At 43.2% G+C, this 20,772-nt stretch overlaps 1 protein-coding gene across 3 annotated transcripts in view; it reads right to left on the reverse strand.

The window, feature by feature from the left end:
* The window catches only part of LOC110496609 (adenylyl cyclase-associated protein 2), a 49,588-nt gene extending 29,143 nt beyond the window's left edge, over window positions 1-20,445 (reverse strand). Inside the window, exons 1-5 of one of the 3 annotated variants that reach the window (XM_036953360.2) lie at window positions 20,130-20,367; window positions 19,945-19,973; window positions 6,652-6,776; window positions 6,338-6,438; window positions 2,481-2,558 (exon numbers count right to left, since the gene is read on the reverse strand). In XM_036953360.2, coding sequence (XP_036809255.2) covers window positions 2,481-2,558; window positions 6,338-6,438; window positions 6,652-6,766 — 294 coding nt within the window. In that variant the 5' untranslated portion in view covers window positions 6,767-6,776; window positions 19,945-19,973; window positions 20,130-20,367. Of the gene's footprint in view, window positions 1-2,480; window positions 2,559-6,337; window positions 6,439-6,651; window positions 6,777-19,944; window positions 20,069-20,129 lie in introns of those variants that run through there. The other 2 variants (XM_021572603.3, XM_090209154.1) reach the window with 2 other exon arrangements.
* Between the last annotated feature and the right edge of the window lie 327 nt (window positions 20,446-20,772).

Raw genomic sequence — 20,772 nt, forward strand, 5'->3', positions numbered from 1 at the left:
GCTCTACAGGCTACAGGCTACAGGCTCTACAGGCTACAGGCTCTCTACAGGCTACAGGCTCTCTACAGGCTACAGGTTCTCTACAGGCTACAGGTTCTCTACAGGCTACAGGTTCTCTACAGGCTACAGGTTCTCTACAGGCTACAGCCTCTACATGCTAAAGTCTCTACAGGCTACAGTCTCTCTACAGGCTCTCTACAGGCTACAGTCTCTGCAGGCTACAGTCTCTACAGGCTACAGTCTCTACAGGCTACAGTCTCTCTACAGGCTCTCTACAGGCTACAGTCTCTACAGGCTACAGTCTCTACAGGCTACAGTCTCTACAGGCTACAGTCTCTACAGGCTATAGTCTCTACAGGCTATAGTCTCTCCAGGCTACAGGCTCTCTACAGCCTACAGTCTCTACAGGCTACAGTCTCTACAGGCTACAGGAAAGATACAGGACATGTCATTCCTCTCCCCTCCCCTTCTTTCCTCTCTTCCTCCACTATCTCTTATTCCCTTACTCTCCCTTCCCTCCCTCCGTTTAAACCCTTCTTCCTTGTTTGTTTATCAGACAATTGGTGAATTCTCTCTCACTGCCACTTGACCAATGACCTGCGAGATAGGAGTTAATCACTTCCTGTACAGCTCTGAGCTCCCGCCTGGTTCAATACAAACTGAAGGCTGACGGGATGATAACAGGTTAACCCCTCTTCCTCTCCTCTCTCTTCCCCCCCCCTTTTCCCCCCTCCCTTCCCCATACATGAATGCATTGGGAATGTGTTGTATTAGCGTTCTTTTTTAAAAGGGGTAATCCTATGTGAACAGAGCTCCGGGGCACCGCATGGCTGCCCACTGGCCCAGCAGCACAGGGAAACACAGAGAGGAAAGGTCTGCCACTAGAACTCTGGAAAAGGTGTTCCTGAAATGGCCGATACTGAAAAGGGCAATACTGAAATGAGTGATACTGAAATGGGCGATACTGAAATGGGCAATACTGAAATGGGCGATACTATGGTGTTGAATTCAAAATTCAAAATGATTCCATTCAAAATTTATAACTTCACCAATTTGGCCACTTGGGTACATTTGGGCTACTTCTGTGGGACACCTGGGTGACTTCATGATAAATGTCATGTAGCACACTCATTTTGGAAGTTATCATTCTGAAACTTTGCACAAGTACTGTTGCCCTATTATGTTTTTCACTGAAATTGTCCCCATCCTCCTATCTGAATGTTTGTTTTGTCTTGTTCATTTTAAAGATGATGATACAACAATAAAAATGAAAAAAACTTATGGTTTTTTCATTGTATTATCTAAACCAGATCTATTGTGTTATATTCTGCATATCCTTGGTCCTGGGCCTGAGCTACAGGCAGTTAGATTTGGGTATGTCTTCAGGCGGAAATTGAAAAACAGTAGGGGGGTAGCAGTAAGAGGTTTTAATAAATGGATCACTAGTCACTTTATACAATGCACTCTAAATACTGCCACTTTAATAAATGTTGACATATCTTACATTACTCATATCACATCTATATACTGTATTTTATACCATCTATTGCACCTTGCCTATGCCCCTCGGCCATTGCTCATCCATATACTTACATATTCTCATTCACCCCTTTAGATTTGTGTGTATTAGGTAGTTGTTGGGGAATTGTTAGATTACTTGTTAGATATTATTGCACTGTCAGGAGGTTGAATAAATGTGGCTTGTCACCTAAAACCCTCAAACTTTTACAGATGCACAAAAATTGAGAGCATCCTGTCGGGCTGTATCACCGCCTGGTACGGCAACTGCACCGCCAGAAACCGCAAGGCTCTCCAGAGGGTGGTGCGGTCTACACAATATATCAGCAGGGGCAATCTACCTGCCCTCCAGGACACCTGCAGCACCCAATGTCACAGGAAGGCCAAAAAGATCATCAAGGACAACAACCACCCGAGCCACTGCCTGTTCACATCGCTACCATCCAGAAGGCGAGGTCAGTACAGATGCATCAAAGCTGAGACCGAGAGACTGAAAAACAGCTTCTATCTCAAGGCCATTTTACTGTTAAACAGCCATCACCAACACAGAGAGGCTGCTGTCTACATACAGACTCAATCATTGGCCACTTTAATAAATGGATGACTAGTCACTTTAAATAATGCCACTTTAATAATGTTTACATATCTTACATACTCATCTCATATGTATATACTGTACCATCTATTGCATCTTGCCAATGCTGCTCGGCCATCGCTCAATAATATATTTTTATGTACATATTCTTAGTCCATCCCTTTACATTGCGTGTATAAGGCAGTTGTTGTGGAATTCCTAGATAACTTGTTAGATATTACTGCACTGTCAGAACTAGAAGCACAAGCATTTCGATACACTCGCATTAACATCTGCTAACCATGTGTTTGTGAAGAATAAAATTTGATTTGATTTGAGTATTTGCATTCAGAACAGTCCTCCAAGCCATTGCACATATCATCCTTACCTGAGCAGGCTCCTGGTGTGTGGTGGCCATTTTGAGGAAGCTTCTCTGAAGCTGTAGAGCGTTGTTCACCATCTCCGCCTGTCAAGCACAGCGGGAAAAGGTTAAAAGGCCAAATCTGAGGGCATTATAAGCCACATTTCCCTCTCTAACGAAACCTGCACTGCATCATGCTGATATAAAACTCTGCATTAGTCAGGTCCCATGAGGCATGTCCCATGTTTGGGAAAAGACCTCCAGAGGAACCCATAAAAGGAGCTTTCCTAACATAAAAACCCCTACCTCTAACCCAAATACCCCCTCCTCCTCTTCCCTCCTTCACTGTGATGGGAGAAGGAGATTCAGTGAATGTTGTCTTACGAGGGAAAGAACTGTGAAGGAATATCCTCGCCCTGTCCCCCAGTCCCATTTTCACCACAGATTGGGTCTATTTCTCTGTCATTCTGCTTTAACACGTACTCAGTTATTTCATTCCCATTGGTAATCATGTCTCCCTTGAGAAAGGGATTTTTTCAAATTGGACATCCTGTCAGTGCCTGGTATGAATAAAGGTAAAAAAAACATGTGTGCTCTATTTTGGGAGTCAAAAGAGAATTCATCAATGTGGTTGCCAACATGATTACTAGCCACAAACTACGCCCCATCTCTTTGTGGAAAACGGCCTGACATCAGGGAGGAAAAGGTGCTTGTGTTGCAGTTTAATATTGGAACTCAGGGTTAAAGTTCAAACACACTCCCGCCATTGGCTTTGTAGGGAACAGGAAACAGACTGTCATTTAAATCACTCTTCCTCTTCCCAGCTCTGGTGGTTTTCCCTGGCCAGCTCCCAAGCCAGGCAGACCTATAAGAGATAAAACAAGGGGAATCCTCCATGTCTTTATATAAAACTAGTCCCAATAACAGACAGCTGGCAGGGAAGTGAAGTGGTCACTAAGTGCTCAACATTCATCCATCCCTATGGTCACTGGTAGATCTAGAGAGAATCTCACTGTGTTAGAGAGAAATTACTATTACATGTTAGTGACGTTAGAGTTGGCTGTGTGACAACATATACATCAGGGATCATCAACTAGATTCCGCCGCGGAACAATTTTTTCTTGAGCGGATGGTCAGGGGACCGGTACATAATGACAAATAATCTGTAGACTTCAAATTGACCACAACAAGAACATATATACTATTTTAAACCTAGCTTACATTTGGATTCGATCACATGTCTCTCTATTATACGTGGGTATATACTTTGAAACAGATTTGATGGTGTTTTTACAGTCTTTTATGTCCAACAATAACATTTTGCTCAGAAAACTTGGGAGGGCAAATAAAATCACCCGTGGAACCCTGATATACAGTATCATGAATTAAAGTTACACACAGAGTTTCTCTCAATGGAAGTAGAATAGTAGCCTGTGAGAACAGAGTAGAAGTAGAATAGTAGCCTGTGAGAACAGAGTAGAAGTAGAATAGCAGCCTGTGAGAACAGAGTAGAAGTAGAATAGTAGCCTGTGAGAACAGAGTAGAAGTAGAATAGCAGCCTGTGAGAACAGAGTAGAAGTAGAATAGCAGCCTGTGAGAACAGAGTAGAAGTAGAATAGCAGCCTGTGAGAACAGAGTAGAAGTAGAATAGTAGCCTGTGAGAACAGAGTAGAAGTAGAATAGCAGCCTGTGAGAACAGAGTAGAAGTAGAATAGTAGCCTGTGAGAACAGAGTAGAAGTAGAATAGCAGCCTGTGAGAACAGAGTAGAAGTAGAATAGCAGCCTGTGAGAACAGAGTAGAAGTAGAATAGTAGCGTGTGAAAACAGAGTAGAAGTAGAATAGTAGCCTGTGAGAACAGAGTAGAAGTAGAATAGCAGCCTGTGAGAACAGAGTAGAAGTAGAATAGTAGAGTGTGAGAACAGAGTAGAAGTAGAATAGTAGCCTGTGAGAACAGAGTAGATGTAGAATAGTAGAGTGTGAGAACAGAGTAGATGTAGAATAGTAGAGTGTGAGAACAGAGTAGAAGTAGAATAGTAGCCTGTGAGAACAGAGTAGAAGTAGAATAGTAGAGTGTGAGAACAGAGTAGATGTAGAATAGTAGAGTGTGAGAACAGAGAGAGTAGAAGTAGAATAGTAGCCTGTGAGAACAGAGTAGAAGTAGAATAGTAGCCTGTGAGAACAGAATATAAGTAGAATAGCATCCTGTGAGAACAGAGTAGAAGTAGAATAGTAGAGTGTGAGAACAGAGTAGAAGTAGAATAGTAGCCTGTGAGAACAAGGTAGGTGACTTTCTTAGTTTCATATTTATTTATTTATATCATTCTGTGGTGATCTGTTCTTTCCTTCAACTCCCTTTCTTTACTTTTAGATGTTCTTGTCTCTCAGTTTATTGATTTAACTGTGTTTAACTGTGTTTCCTGGTATGTGCTATGGAATGTGCTAATGCTGTTCAGCTTGTAGCTGCCATAGTACCTTAAATAAAACTCAACTCAATTCAAATCCTAATGATCTTTTTTGTGTATTCTCAGCGCCTACTCTGTTACAAATATCACATACTTTGAGTTTCTGTCCGTTTTATTTTTATTTTACCTTTATTTAACCAGGCAGACCAGTTGAGAACAAGTTCTCATTTACAACTGCAACCTGGCCAAGATAAAGCAAAGCAGTGTGACAAAAACAACAACACAGAGTTACACATAAACAAACGTGCAGTCAATAACACAATAGAAAAGAAAAATAGAAAAATATATGTACAGTGTGTGCAAATGTAGAAGAGTCGGGAGATGTAGGTAACAAATAGGCCATAGAGGCAAAATAATTGATCATTAATACTGGAGTGATAGATGTGCAGATGATGATGTGCAAGTAGAGACACTGGCGTGCAAAAGAGCAAGAGCAAGAGCAAGTAATAATATGGGGATGAGGTAGGGTGTGCTATTTACACATCGGCTGTGTACAGGTACAGTAAGCTGCTCTGACAGATTAAACTTAGAGAGGGAGATACAAGGCTTCAGCCTTAGAGATTTTTGCAATTCGTTCCAGTCATTGGCAGCAGAGAATTGGAAGGAAAGGCAGCCAAAGGAAGTGTTGGCTTTGGGGGTGACCAGTGAAATATATCTGCTGGAGAGCGTGCTACCGGTGGGTGTTGCTATGGTGACCAGTGAGCTGAGATAAGGTGGAGCTTTACCTAGCAAAGACTTGTAGATGACCTGGAGCCAGTGGGTTTGGCAATGGATATGTAGTGAGGGCCAGCCAACGAGAGCATACAGGTCTCAGTGGTGGGTAGTATATGGGGCGTTTGTGACAAAACAGATGGCACTGTGATAGACTGCATCCAGTTTGCTGAGTAGAGTGTTGGAGGCTATTTTGTAAATGACATCGCCGAAGTCAAGGATCGGCAGGATAGTCCGTTTTACGGGGGTATGTTTGGCAACATGAGTGAAGGAGGCTTTGTTGCGAAATAGGAAGCCGATTCTAGATTTAATTTTTAGATTGGAGACGCTTAATGTGAGTCTGGAAGGAGAGTTTACAGTCTAGACAGACACCCAGGTATTTGTAGTTGTCCACATATTCTAGTAAAGGGAAAGGGACTGCTTCGTTTCACTTACTCTAGACTAACATTTTCAGATAAAGCCCAAATATAACACCAGTGTGTTAACCAAGACAGCAGCTGCGGACAGCCCCCTGTCTGAGACAGCTGGTGTGTGTGAGTGTGTTTGTGTAAGTGAGAACGTTTGAGGGATTTGGGGATTGAGGAGAAGACTTTGTGCTCTTAATGGCGCAGAGCCATTTCTCATTTGCAGCCTTTGCAAGACGCCACTCAAATACACTTAAGGAGAATCAGTCACACGCACACACACGCGCGCACGTACACACCACTCACATGGTTCTCCACATCGTCTCCTATGGCTCTGCTATTCTTCAGGTACTCTGACACTGGCCCCAACAGCAGCAGGTCAAAGGCATCCATACACTGGGACAGACCTGTAGAGACAGGAGGAGAGGAAGAAGCAGGATAAAACAATGACTATACTCTACTTTTACATACAGTATTATATGTTCAGAAATGTTCATTGCATAAAGTAGTTCCCAGTTGAACCTAGAACCTTAAACATTGAACCTCCTGGTTACTTTGCCTCACTAGCCAATGCTAAACACCGCTGTCGTAACCTGGACCATGAGAATTCTACTACTCACCTCCGTTGATCCCGTTACAGTCCCCGTTGGCCATGCCATTGGACACCTGCATGTTGACGGACACCTGCTCTAAGCGAATCACGGCCTGCTCCAGCCTCTGAACTAATTTTTCCATGGTGGCGGCCCTAGAAGGAAGTGGAGAAAGTCAGTCTGGGGCTGTAACCATGGCTGGTCCAATCAAAGAGACTTGAGCTGTAACCATGGTTGGTCCAATCAAAGAGACTTGAGCTGTAACCATGGCTGGTCCAATCAAAGAGACTTGAGCTGTAACCATGGCTGATCCTGTCAAAGAGCCTGGGGCTGTAACCATGGCTGATCCTGTCAAAGAGCCTGGGGCTGTAACCATGGCTGATCCTGTCAAAGAGCCTGGGGCTGTAACCATGGCTGGTCCAATCAAAGAGCCTGGGGCTGTAACCATGGCTGGTTCTGTCAAAGAGCCTGGGGCTGTAACCATGGCTGATCCTGTCAAAGAGCCTGGGGCTGTAACCATGGCTGGTCCAATCAAAGAGCCTGGGGCTATAACCATGGCTGATCCTGTCAAAGAACCTGGGGCTGTAACCATGGCTGATCCTGTCAAAGAGCCTGGGGCTGTAACCATGGCTGATCCTGTCAAAGAGCCTGGGGCTGTAACCATGGCTTCTCCAATCAAAGAGCCTGGGGCTGTAACCATGGCTGGTTCTGTCAAAGAGCCTGGGGCTGTAACCATGGCTGATCCTGTCAAAGAGCCTGGGGCTGTAACCATGGCTGATCCTGTCAAAGAGCCTGGGGCTGTAACCATGGCTGGTCCAATCAAAGAGCCTGGGGCTATAACCATGGCTGATCCTGTCAAAGAGCCTGGGGCTGTAACCATGGCTGATCCTGTCAAAGAGCCTGGGGCTGTAACCATGGCTGATCCTGTCAAAGAGCCTGGGGCTGTAACCATGGCTTCTCCAATCAAAGAGCCTGGGGCTGTAACCATGGCTGGTTCTGTCAAAGAGCCTGGGGCTGTAACCATGGCTAATCCTGTCAAAGAGCCTGGGGCTGTAGCCATGGCTGATCCTGTCAAAGAGCCTGGGGCTGTAACCATGGCTGATCCAATCAAAGAGCCTGGGGCTGTAACCATGGCTGGTCCAATCAAAGAGCCTGGGGCTGTAACCATGGCTGGTCCAACTAGCCTGGGGCTGTAACCATGGCTGATCCTGTCAAAGAGCCTGGGGCTGTAACCATGGATGGTTCAATCAAAGAGCCTGGGGCTGTAACCATGGCTGGTCCAATCAAAGACCCTGGGGCTGTAACCATGGCTGGTCCAATCAAAGAGCCTGGGGCTGTAACCATGGCTGGTCCAATCAAAGAGCCTGGGGCTGTAACCATGGCTGGTCCAATCAAAGAGCCTGGGGCTGTAACCATGGCTGATCCTGTCAAAGAGCCTGGGGCTGTAACCATGGCTGGTCCAATCAAAGAGCCTGGGGCTGTAGCCATGGCTGATCCTGTCAAAGAGCCTGGGGCTGTAACCATGGCAGGTCCAATCAAAGAGCCTGGGGCTGTAACCATGGCTGGTCCAATCAAAGAGCCTGGGGCTGTAACCATGGCTGGTCCAATCAAAGAGCCTGGGGCTGTAGCCATGGCTGATCCTGTCAAAGAGCCTGGGGCTGTAACCATGGCAGGTCCAATCAAAGAGCCTGGGGCTGTAACCATGGCTGGTCCAATCAAAGAGCCTGGGGCTGTAGCCATGGCTGGTCCTGTCAAAGAGCGTTAATATGTCCATCAGTGGGCCTGTAGACAGGCCTGGTCAATCAATCAATCAAATCAACAACATTTTATTTGCTTCGTAAACACCAGGTTTAGAACAAGAGTGAAAGGCTTACTTATTGGCCCTTCCCAACAATGCAGAGAGAAAAATAATTGAAATAATTGAAAAGTAAAACACAAATTAATAAAATAATAATAAATACACAATGAGTAACGATAACATGGCTATATACACACTACCGGTCAAACGGTTTAGAACACCTACTCATTCAAGGGTTTCTATATTGTAGAATAATAGTGGAGACAACAAAACTATGAAATAACACATCTAGAATCATGTAGTAACCAAAACATTGATAAACAAGTCAAAATATGTGTTATATTTGAGATCCTTCAAAATAGCCACCTTGATGCCAGCTTTGCACAGTCTTGGCATTCTCTCAACCAGCTTCATGGAGGTAATCACCTGGAATGCTTTTCAATTAAACAGGTGTGCCTTGTTAAAAGTACATTTGTGGAATTTCTTTCCTTCTTAATGTGTTTGAGCCAATCAGTTGTGTTGTGACAAGGTAGGGGTGGTATACAGAAGATAACCCTATTTGGTAAAAGTCCAAGTCTATATTTAGTCAAGAACAGGTCAAATAATCAAAGAGAAACAGTCCATTACTTTAAGACATGAAGGTCAGTCAATACGCAAAATTTCAAGAACTTTGAAAGTTTCTTCAAGTGCAGTCACAAAAACCATCAAGCACTAGGATGAAACTGGCTCTCATGAGGACCGCCACAGGAATGGAAGACCCAGAGGTATCTCTGCTGCAGAGGATAAGTTCATTAGAGTTACCAGCCTCAGAAATTGCAGCCCAAATAAATGCTTCACAGAGTTCAAGTAAGAGACACATCTCAACATCAACTGTTCAGATGAGACTGTGTGAATCAGGCCTTCATGGTCAAATTGCTGCAAAGATACCACTAACACCACTACTAAAGGACAACAATAATAAGAAGAGACTTGCTTGGGGCATTAGACCAGTGGAAATCTGTCCTTTGGTCTGGAGTCCAAATTTGAGATTTTTGGTTCAAACTGTTGTGTCTTTGTGAGACGAGGTGTGGGTGAACGGATGACCTCTGCATGTGTATTTCCCACCGCAAAGCATGGAGGAGGAGGTGTTACGGTGTGTGTGTGGGGGGGGGGGGGGTGGCTCTGATGATACTGTCTGTGATTTATTTAAAATTCAAGGCACACTTAACCAGCATGGCTACCACAGCATTCTGCAGCGATACACCATCCCATCACTTGTTTTTCAACAGGACAATGACACAACACACCTCCAGGCTGTGTAAGGGCTATTTGACAAATAAGGAGAGTGATGGAGTGCTGCATCAGACAACCTGGCCTCCACAATCCCCCAAACTCAACCCAATTGAGATGATTTAGGATGAGTCGGACCGCAGAGTGAAGGAAATGCAGCCAACAAGTGCTCAGCATATGTGGAAACTCCTTCAAGACTATTGGAAAAGCATTCCAGGTGAAGCTGGTTGAGAGAATACAAAGAGTGTGCGAAGCTGTCAACAATGCAAAAGGTTATTTGAAGAATCTCAAATATAAAATATATTTTATACACTTTTTTTTGGTTACTACATGATTCAATGTTATTTCATAGTTTTGATGTCTTCACTATTATTCTACAATGTAGAAAATAGTAAAAATAAAGAAATACCCTTGAATGAGTAGGTGTTCTAAAACTGTTGACCGGTAGTGTACATGGGGTATCAGTACCGAGTTGATGTGCAGGGGTACGTGGAAATTGAGGTAGATATTTATATATAACTAGGAATAAAGTGACTAGGCAAGAGGATAGATACTAAAAACAGTTAGAGCAGCGTATGTGATGAGTCAAAAAAGTTAGTACAAAAAGGGTCAATGCAAATAACCAAATAGCTACCCGGACTATTTAACTAACTAACTATTTAGCAGTCTTATGGCTTGGGGTTAGAAGCTGAAGGGTCCTGTTGGTTCCAGACTTGGTGTATCGGCTTGCCGTGTAGTAGCAGAGAAAACAGTCTATGACTTGGGTCGCTGGAGCTTTTTACTATTTTTAGGGCCTTCCTCTAACACCACCTGGTATGGAGGTCCTGGATGGCAGGGAGCTTGGCCCCAGTGATGTACTGGGCCTTACGCACTACCCTCTGTAGCACCTTGTGGTCGGATACCAAGCAGTTGACATACCAAGCGGTGATGCAGCCAGTCAATGGTGCAGCTGTAGAACTTTGAGGATCTGAGGGCCCATGACTAATCTTTTCAGCCACCTGCTGGGGATGAGGCATTGGCGTGCCCTCTTCACGACTATGTTGGTGTGTTTGAACCATGATAGATCCTTAGTGATGTGGACATCGAGGAACTTAAAGCCCGTCGATGTGAATGGGGCATGCTTGGCTCTCCGTTTCCTGTAGTGCACGATCAGCTCCTTTGCCTTGTTGACGTTGGTCCTGTCAATGAGCCTTGATCAATTCAGCACTGGAGCTGTAGCCAGGCCTGGTCCTGTCAATGATCCTTGATGTGTCCAGCACTGGAGCTGTTGCCAGGCCTGGTCCTGTCAATGAGCCTTGATGTGTCCAGCACTGGAGCTGTAGCCAGGCCTGGTCCTGTCAATGATCCTTGATAAATTCAGCACTGGAGCTGTAGCCAGGCCTGGTCCTGTCAATGATCCTTGATGTGTCCAGCACTGGAGCTGTAGCCAGGCCTGGTCCTGTCAATGAGCCTTGATGTGTCCAGCACTGGAGCTGTAGCCAGGCCTGGTCCTGTCAATGATCCTTGATGTGTCCAGCACTGGAGCTGTAGCCAGGCCTGGTCCTGTCAATGATCCTTGATAAATTTAGCACTGGAGCTGTAGCCAGGCCTGGTCCTGTCAATGATCCTTGATGTGTCCAGCACTGGAGCTGTAGCCAGGCCTGGTCCTGTCAATGATCCTTGATGTGTCCAGCACTGGAGCTGTAGCCAGGCCTGGTCCTGTCAATGAGCCTTGATGTGTCCAGCACTGGAGCTGTAGCCAGGCCTGGTCCTGTCAATGATCCTTGATAAATTCAGCACTGGAGCTGTAGCCAGGCCTGGTCCTTTCAATGAGCCTTATAAAGGAAATAAATTGAGAACCATTTGGGATGTAGTCAGAGTTTATCTTGGACTTCAAATTCTGCTACCCATCAATCATATCACATCATGCATACCATACCATAGGTGTATCATGACCAATGGTGGAAAACGTACCCAATTGTCATACTTGAGTAAAAGTTTAAAAAAACTTCATTTCAAATTCCTTATATTAAGCAAACCAGACAACACAATTTTCTTGTTTTTTTAAATTGACAGATGTACTCTCCAACACTCAAGACATAAATTACAAACAAAGCACCCCCTAAAAAATAAATATATATTTGTTTCAAATAAAGAAATATAAGAAAGTTATAATTACAAAAAAATAAAAAATAAAAATATTTTTAAAGCATTAGTGAGTCTGCCAGATCAGAGGCAGTAGGGATGACCAGGGATTTTCTCTTGATAAGTGCTTGACATGGACCATTTTCCTGTCCTGCTAAGCATTCAAAATGTAACGAGTACTTTTGGGTGTCAGGGAAAATGTATGGAGTAAAAAGTACATTATTTTATTTAGGAATGTAGTGAAGTAAAAGTAAACGTTGTCAAAAATATAAATAGTAAAGTAAAGTACAGATACCCCAAAAACTACATAGTCGTACTTTAGAGTATATTTACTTAAGTACTTTACACCACTGATCATGACATGGGTCATGGGTCATGGCTGAATCATGTTGATTGAGTATGCCTGAGTTAATGAACCAATATAATAGTAGCCTGTAAACTCCACCTATCCGGTACTCCAGGCAGGCTAGAGCAACAAACTCTCAAAAGTATTTGAAAGATTTCGAATAGAATTTGCACCCAGGTCTGAAGGAGGGTCAGTTCAGTTGTCAGGCCCCCAGCCACAGAGCCACACCTTCAGCTGGATGCTGCTCCATCTACTGGAATGTCACTAGCTATTAGATTATTCAGGGACAGGAACAAAGGCAGCGCTAAGATATCTGTTAGAGGGGTTCTGAAGAAATGAGAATCCCATTCCACTCGAGGTGTTTTATTCCAAACTTGTGTCATTCTCCAAGACTCAAGATGTTATAAATCAGGCATTGACCCCACTACAATAGGCTACACACAAAGGACAGCATTAAAAGCTGTGTGTGCTGTTCTGTTCTGTCTGTTTCAGCCTCACTGCTTTACGTAATCGATTGAATACATCAAGAGCTATTTCTAGTGCAGTTGACTCCATCCACGTCATTATTCATCAGAATGATATAATGCTCACAGAAACATATGATTTGTACAGATACAGAAGAGTGTTTGGGGTCAGGTTTTAGTGGAGAGCTAGGGTAAGGGTTTACTTTATTCTAAGGATGTAGCCATCTATCTGAACATTGTGTACATTACAAATATACGAGCCTTGTCCTAAATGGTAACCTGGTCAAAAGTAGTGCATTATACAGGTAGTAGGGAACCATTTGGGACACAGACAAAGATAAGGTAGAGGGAGATTGACAGGAGGCCAAGTGTAGAAGATGGATCTGTGACTTGATAGAATTGTTCAGCCAGCCCTGTCCAATTTACTTCTCCGCTGTATCAGTTTTCTGGATGAACAGGGGAAGTAAAAACTACGGTACACATTACTTCATCTTTCATTTCATTCTCTACTTTCATTCATTCAGGCTTCAAACACCAGTGATCAAGGAAGGTTAGAAGGAAAGAAGGATATAAGGAAAGAAGGGTGCATTTCAAGCGTTCTCAATCTATTACGTAAAGCAGTGAGGCTGAAATAAACAGAATATAACAGCACACACAGCTTTTAATAGTTTGTGTAGCCTACCGTAGTGGGGTAGTAGTGGGGTCTATGCTAGATGTATATAGTGCACTATTTTTGACCAGAACTCTATGGTCAAAAGTAGTGCACTATACAGGGGTCTGGGGATAGGGTGCCATTTGGGACTCATAGAAGTTCTTCCCTCTCTTGGTCGGGGAGAAACATTATCAAATTGGTCACCTGATCTGGTTGTTATCGGTGTAGATTGACCTCACTGGCCAGGCCATTCGCCTGACTGCGGTAGGAAGCCATCCCCATGCAGGGATCTGCACCAGTGATGTCACTGTCACACAGACTGGATTATTAGCCCTTCTAACACACACACAGACACACAGGGACACGAATGGAAGGACACATGCACGAGCACATGAACAAAGACAATTGCAAATACACACATTTCAAATCCAAATGTTATTTATCACATGCTTCATAAACAAGAGGGGTAGACTAACAGTGAAATGCTTACTTATGGGCCCTTCCCAACAATGCAGAGAGAAAAATAATATAAATAATAGAAAAAGAATAACACAAAGAATAACTACACAATGAGTAACGATAACTTGGCTATATACACAAGAGGCACCAGTACTGAGTTGATGATAACTTGGCTGTATACACGAGGCACCAGTACTGAGTTGATGATAACTTGGCTGTATACACGAGGCACCAGTACTGAGTTGATGATAACTTGGCTGTATACACGAGGTACCAGTACTGAGTTGATGATAACTTGGCTATATACACGAGGTACCAGTACAGTGTTGATGTGCAGGGGTATGAGGTAATTGAGGTAGATACACCACATGACCAAAAGTATGTGGACACCTGATAGATCATGGGCATTAATATGGAGTTGGTCCCCACTTTGCTGCTGTAACAGCCTCCACTCTTCAGGGAAGGCTTTCCACTAGATTTTGGAACATTCCTGCGGTGATATGCTCCATTCAGCCACAAGAGCATTAGTGAGGTCGGGCATTGATTGTGATTAGGCCTGGCTCGCAGTCAGCATTCCAATTCATCCCAAAGGTGTTCGGTGGGGATGAGGTCAGTGCTCTTTGCAGGCCAGTCAAGTTCTTCCACACCGATCTCGACAAACCATTTCTGTATGGACCTCGCTTTGTGCACTGGGACATTGTCAGGCTGAAACAGGAAAGGCCCTTCCCCAAACTGTTGTCACAAAGTTGGAAGCACAGAATCGTTTAGAATGTCATTCTATGCTGTAGCATCAAGCTTTTCCTTCACTGGAACTAAGGGGCCTAGCCCGAACCATGAAAAACAGCCCCAGACCATTATTCCTCCTCCACCAAATTTTACAGTTGGCACTATGGATTGGGGCAAGTAGCGTTCTCCTGGATTACGCCAAACCCCAATTTGTCCGTCGGACTGCCAGATGGTGACTATGGAGCGTTTCCACTGCTCCATAGTCTTTACACCACTCCAGGCAACGCTTGGCATTGCGCATGGTGAACTTAGGCTTGTGTGAGTGTTGCAACCGAGGACATATGATTTTTATGCGCTTCAGCACTTGGCGGTCCCTTTCTGTGAACTTGTGTGGCCTACTACTTCATGGCTGAGCGTTGTTGCTCCTAGATGTTTCCACTTCACAATAACAGCACTTACAGTTGACTGGGGCAGCTCTAGCAGGGCAGATATTTGACAAACTTACTGTTTGGAAAGGTGGCATCCTATGACGGTGCCACGTTAAAAGTCACTGAGCACTTCAGTAAGGCCATTCTACTGCCAATGTTTGTCTATGGAGATTGCATGGCTGTGTGCTCGATTTTATACACCTGTCAGCAACAGGTGTGGCTGAAATAGCCGAATCCACTAATTATGGGGTGTTCACACACTTTTGTTTATATAGAGCATGTATATATAGGATAAAGTGACTGACTAGGCAACAGGATAGATAATAAATTGTAGCAGCAGTGTATGTGATGAGTCAAAAGAGTTTGTGCAAAAATGGTCAATGCACACACAACAGAATGACAGACACACAAACACTCACACTTCGACACTTGTCACAGGACAGTCAAGTTCAGTCCAGATGAGCAAAGAAGGAGCTGTGCTGTGTCTCCCGACATCACCTGCACTTCAACATATTAACATCCCTCACCGGTACTTAAATAAGAAGCAGAACAGGGTTTTAGACCATAGTCTCGGCCTTCCTCCTAGCTAAAATCAAATCGTATTGGTCACATACATGTTGAGCAGATGCTCTTGCGGGTGTAGCAAAATGCTTGCGGTCCTAGCTCCAACAGTACAGTAATATCTAACAATACACAACGATACACACAAATTTAAAAGTAAAATAAAGAAATATTAGGACATCTGCTACAGTAGGACCTAGCGTTCATCAGTTTCTTTTACCTTTATTTACATTTACTTAATTTTGCACGCCCAATTTTTCAGTTTTTGATTTGTTAAAAAAGTTTGAAATATCCAATAAATGTTGTTCCACTTCATGATTGTGTCCCACTTCATGATTGTGTCCCACTTCTTGTTGATTTTTCACAAAAAAATACAGTTTTATATCTTTGCCTGAAATGTGGCAAAAGGTCGCAAAGTTCAAGGGGGCCGAATACTTTCGCAAGGAAAGTATATAGGAAAGTCAGTTAAGAACAAATTCTTATTTTCAATGACAGCCTAGGAACAGTGCCTTAGTCAGGGGCAGAGTGACAGATGTGTGTGCTTGATTTTATACACCTGTATTGTCAGCTTGGAGATTTGAACTTGCAACCTTTCGTTTACTAGTCCAACGCTCTAACCACTAGGCTACGCTGCCGCCCTATCAGTGAGCCTGCAGCAGGACTCAAACCGGCAGTCCTGTGAGTTCACGAACTCATTGGTGGTGGATGGGAGGTGCAGCCTGGGCGTAATCTGTTAATTACACTAGAGAATTCTCTCAGCAGTGCCAAATGTCTGACATGGGCTTCACTGTATATTTATGTGGGCTGCCAGACAGTACAGGGCCCAAAAGAGTCTGTTTAAGATTTGGTTTGAGGTCTTCAAACTGGATGTTTGAGAGATATTCATACACCCTTGGAAGACAGTGTAAATTGAAAGATATATATATATATGAAATAATCTGTTGTTATAGCAGCAAAGGGGGACACATTCGTTTTTTAACAAATATATATATATATATAACTATATATATTTGTTAAAAACAAATGTGTTATGGCAATGTACCTTCATCAAAGTGACTCCTTAAAATATACAGTTGAAGTCGGAAGTTTACATACACTTAGGTTGGAGTCATTAAAACTTGTTTTTCAACCACTCCACAAATTTCTTGTTAACAAACTATAGTTTTGGCAAGTCGGTTAGGTCATCTACTTTGTGCACGACACAAGTAATTTTTCCAAAAATTGTTTACAGACAGATTATTTCACTTATAATTCACTGTGTCACAATTCCAGTGGGTCAGAGGTTTACATACAATAAGTTGACTGTGCCTTTAAACAGCTTGGAAAATGTCAGAGAATGATGTCATGCCTTTATAAGCTTCTGATAGGCTAATTGACATTGTTTGAGTCAATTGGACGTGTATCTGTGGATGTATTTCAAGGCCTACCTTCAAACTCTGTGCCTCTTTGCTTGACATCATGGGAAAATCAAAAGAAATCAGCCAAGACCTCAGAAAAAAACTTGTATACCTCCACAAGTCTGGTTCATCCTTGGGAGCAATTTCCAAACACCTGAAGGTACCACGTTCATCTGTACAAACAATAGTACGCAAGTATAAACACCATGGGACCACGCAGGCGTCATACCGCTCAGGAAGGAGACACATTCTGTCTCCTAGAGATGAACGTACTTTGGTGAGAAAAGTGCAAATCAATCCCAGAACAACAGCAAAGGACCTCGTGAAGATGCTGGAGGAAACGGGTACAAAGGTATCTATATCCACAGTAAAATGAGTCCTATATCGACATAACCTGAAAGGCCGCTCAGCAAGGAAGAAGCCACTGCTCCAAAACCGCCATAAAAAAAGCCAGACTGTGGTTTGCAACTGGGGACATGGGGACAAAGATCGTACTTTTTGGAGAAATTTCCTCTGGTCTGAACTGTTTGGCCATAATGACTATTGTTATGTTTGGAGGAAAAAGGGGGAGGCTTGCAAGCCAAAAAACACCATCCCAAATGTGAAGCACAGGGTGGCAGCATCATGTTGTGGGGGTGCTTTGCTGCCGGAGGGACTGGTGCACTTCACAAAATAGCTGGCATCATGTGTAATAAAAATTATGTGGATATATTGAAGCAACATCTCAAGACATCAGTCAGTTAAAGCTTGGTCACAAATGGGTCTTCCAAATGGACAATGACCCAAAGCAAACTTCCAAAGTTGTGGCAAAATGGCTTAAGGTCATCAAAGTCAAGGTATTGGAGTGGCCATCACAAAGCCCTGACCTCAAACCTATAGAAAATTTGTGGGCAGAACTTAAAAAGCGTGTGCGAGAAAGGAGGCCTACAAACCTGACTCAGTTATACCAGCTCTCAGGAGATATGGGCCAAAATTCACCCAACTTATTGTGGGAAGCTTGTGGAAGGCTACCCAAAACGTTTGACCCAAGTTAAACAATTTGAAGGCAATGCTACCAAATATTAATTGAGTGTATGTAAACTTCTGACCCACTGGGAATGTGATGAAATAAATAAAAGCTGAAATAAATCACTCTCTCTCCTATTATTCTGACATTTCACATTCTTAAAATAAAGTGTGGATCTTAACTGACCTAGACAGGGAATTTTTACCAAGATTAAATGTCAGGAATTGTGAACCTGAGTTTAAATGTATTTAGCTAAGGTGTATGTAAACTTCCGACTTCAACTGTGTATATATATGGACTGTGTAGGGTAATGACTGATAGGTGGAGATGTTCTAAGTACTGATCTTGAGTCCGTTGTTGTGCTTGTGTTCCAATGGGTGAGATAAGGTCAAATGTAGGGAAAGCTGATCTTAGACCAGTGCTCACTGGCATACATAACACTGATCAAAGAGTGTACAGATGTAAGCTCTTAATTTAATGGACCATTTTCTCACATCAGGAAAATAATCCTTCAGCAACAGGAAATGTGAATTATGGATATTTGTTTAGGGGTTGACACGTTTATTGTTAGAGCAAATTAAGTTATACTTTTTTTTAAAGCTTAAAAACACTACAAGTTTGCACTTCTTGCAACAACATGGTGATCAAATTAAAATCCTATTTATTCCAAAATATCAAGATGTGCTTTGTTTTAAATAAAAACATTTGACAAGCCTTGCAACGTGCTATTGAACAGAGTACAGTCTGACACTCTTTTCCCAAGCCCTATTCATAATTAGTTTTCCCTGGAAGATATGTTGAAAACATTCAAATTGAAAATTGAGTGAAAGCAACAGCTAGAATCTGGCACAGTATGACTTGATTAGCATCTCTTCACCACTGTGAGTTGGCTAAAGAATCCATGGCGATCGAAATTGCATGGGAATGACATGTTTAGCTCTTTCGCTGTTGGACTCCAGCTATACAGTGTTACAATATGTTATTTGTATACAGTGATTGAGGGAGGAGAGCCAGCACAGAATTTGAACCCGCAACCCTGAGGTTAGAGATTTATAGAATTATATACTGGAGGCACCGTAAGGAATATTGTTTTCATAGCAAACAAAGCACCTAACAATTGTCTGACCAATGGGGTGGGATTTAGACCCAACAGCTGTGAAAGCAGACATTGGGGATGTGTTATTATTCTACTGAAATGAGAATGGCATTTTACTTCCAGATCCCCATGGGGTCTCATAACTCTATGCCCTGCATATCTGATCTCAGAGCTATATTGGGCCCCTGCTTCAAGTGAGTGGTGGTGATATACTGTCATCTATTCTAAGTCTGAAGGTTCTATGGTTGGTGCTTGATAGGCCCCAAAGGTCTCTGGGATAAGGACCATCTATTTCTTAGACATGATGATGGGCCTTCTACCTGGAGATCTGGAAACTCGTATAGTTATAGGGCTTATGAATAGTACATGTGAGAATATGAAAATAATCAGAAAGGCTTACATGTGAGAATTGAAAAATGGTCAATCAGTGAAATAATATTTCTAGACATCAATCTTTGTGAAGCTCATACTGTTTTGGACAGCATTAAACTGTGTCAACATTCATTGTGTTCCCGAAAAGGTTCATTCAAGGTTGTTGGTGTGACACAGGTGCACTGATTCTGTGTGAGAAGTATAGTATGGTGTGTTTATGTGTCCTCACATCACATAGAAAGTAGGTATGACATTAGCATCACCTAACATAGGCATACTAAAAGCGATTATGGACTCGGCGCCACACATTACACCATAATAATAATACAACTATGTTGATATGTCATCTTTCCAGTTTCATCCTGCGTCATTGGCATGCTACATTGTATAAGCTACCGTTGTCATCACATACACCAATTGCAATGACATCGACAAACATTTATGAAATAAAGTTAGAAATTATTATAGTCTTAACAGTAACGGTAGCCTATTTGACACCTCACCGGTTTTCTGGAAAACACTGAAACGCCGCGAATACGCAATGATGTAACTAGCCATAAAAAAAACACAAACACAAGACACACAGACCGCACACAAAGAATATGAAAAGGGCGATTGTTCAGACCTTTGTGGTTATCGGTGTCTTCTTTTCTCCTGCCAACACAGCGAATAGAATAACCGCACGCGTTTCAATGAGGCTGAGCCAGCTACAAACGTACTGCCCTGGCCCCCACCTCCCTCCCGTTCCCATCTCGTCAAAAACATTACAGTCGGTTGAAAACAAACTAACCAACAAAGTGACATATTTACCTTCGACTAGTCCCTATCAGATCCTGGCGTAGTGTTTTCTTTCGCTTTTGTAATATCCCGGCAAGATTTGTCCCTGGGTATTCCGCTGTACCCAGCCTCCCTGTCAGTCAATCGCGCAGCTAACTCTTGAGTTTCCGGGACTTCCAAATTAAGTAACATTGGTGAACCTGAGAAAACAGTGGATTAAGTGGACCAATGGCAAAGTACCAGTTGGTGACACCAATCTTTCCCTGCCCCACTGCCCGGTCTTGAGAAGCAGTAATGGGAGCCCCAGACACCTAAATATGGAATGTCTAATTGAAGTCTAATGTTGTGTAGGCAGGCTAACAATGGACTTGCCCATGACTCAAGGGAGAAAGCACTATAGCCTAGTTTCTCCATAGTGCTGGGTGGACAATCAAATTCTAAAAGCTTGTCATCATCATCACCACCACCACTACCATCATCATCACCACAACCACCACCGACGCCATCATCATTATCACCACAACCACCACCGACACCACCACCACTACCATCGTCATCATCATCACCACAACCACCACCAACACATCATCATCATCATCACCACAACCATCACCACCCCCACTACCATCGTCATCATCACCACAACCACCACCACTACTATAATCATCATTAGCAC

Source organism: Oncorhynchus mykiss, chromosome 18 (assembly GCF_057628025.1).
Source record: "Oncorhynchus mykiss isolate SJ-2025 chromosome 18, ASM5762802v1, whole genome shotgun sequence".
Lineage (NCBI taxonomy): Eukaryota > Metazoa > Chordata > Actinopteri > Salmoniformes > Salmonidae > Oncorhynchus > Oncorhynchus mykiss.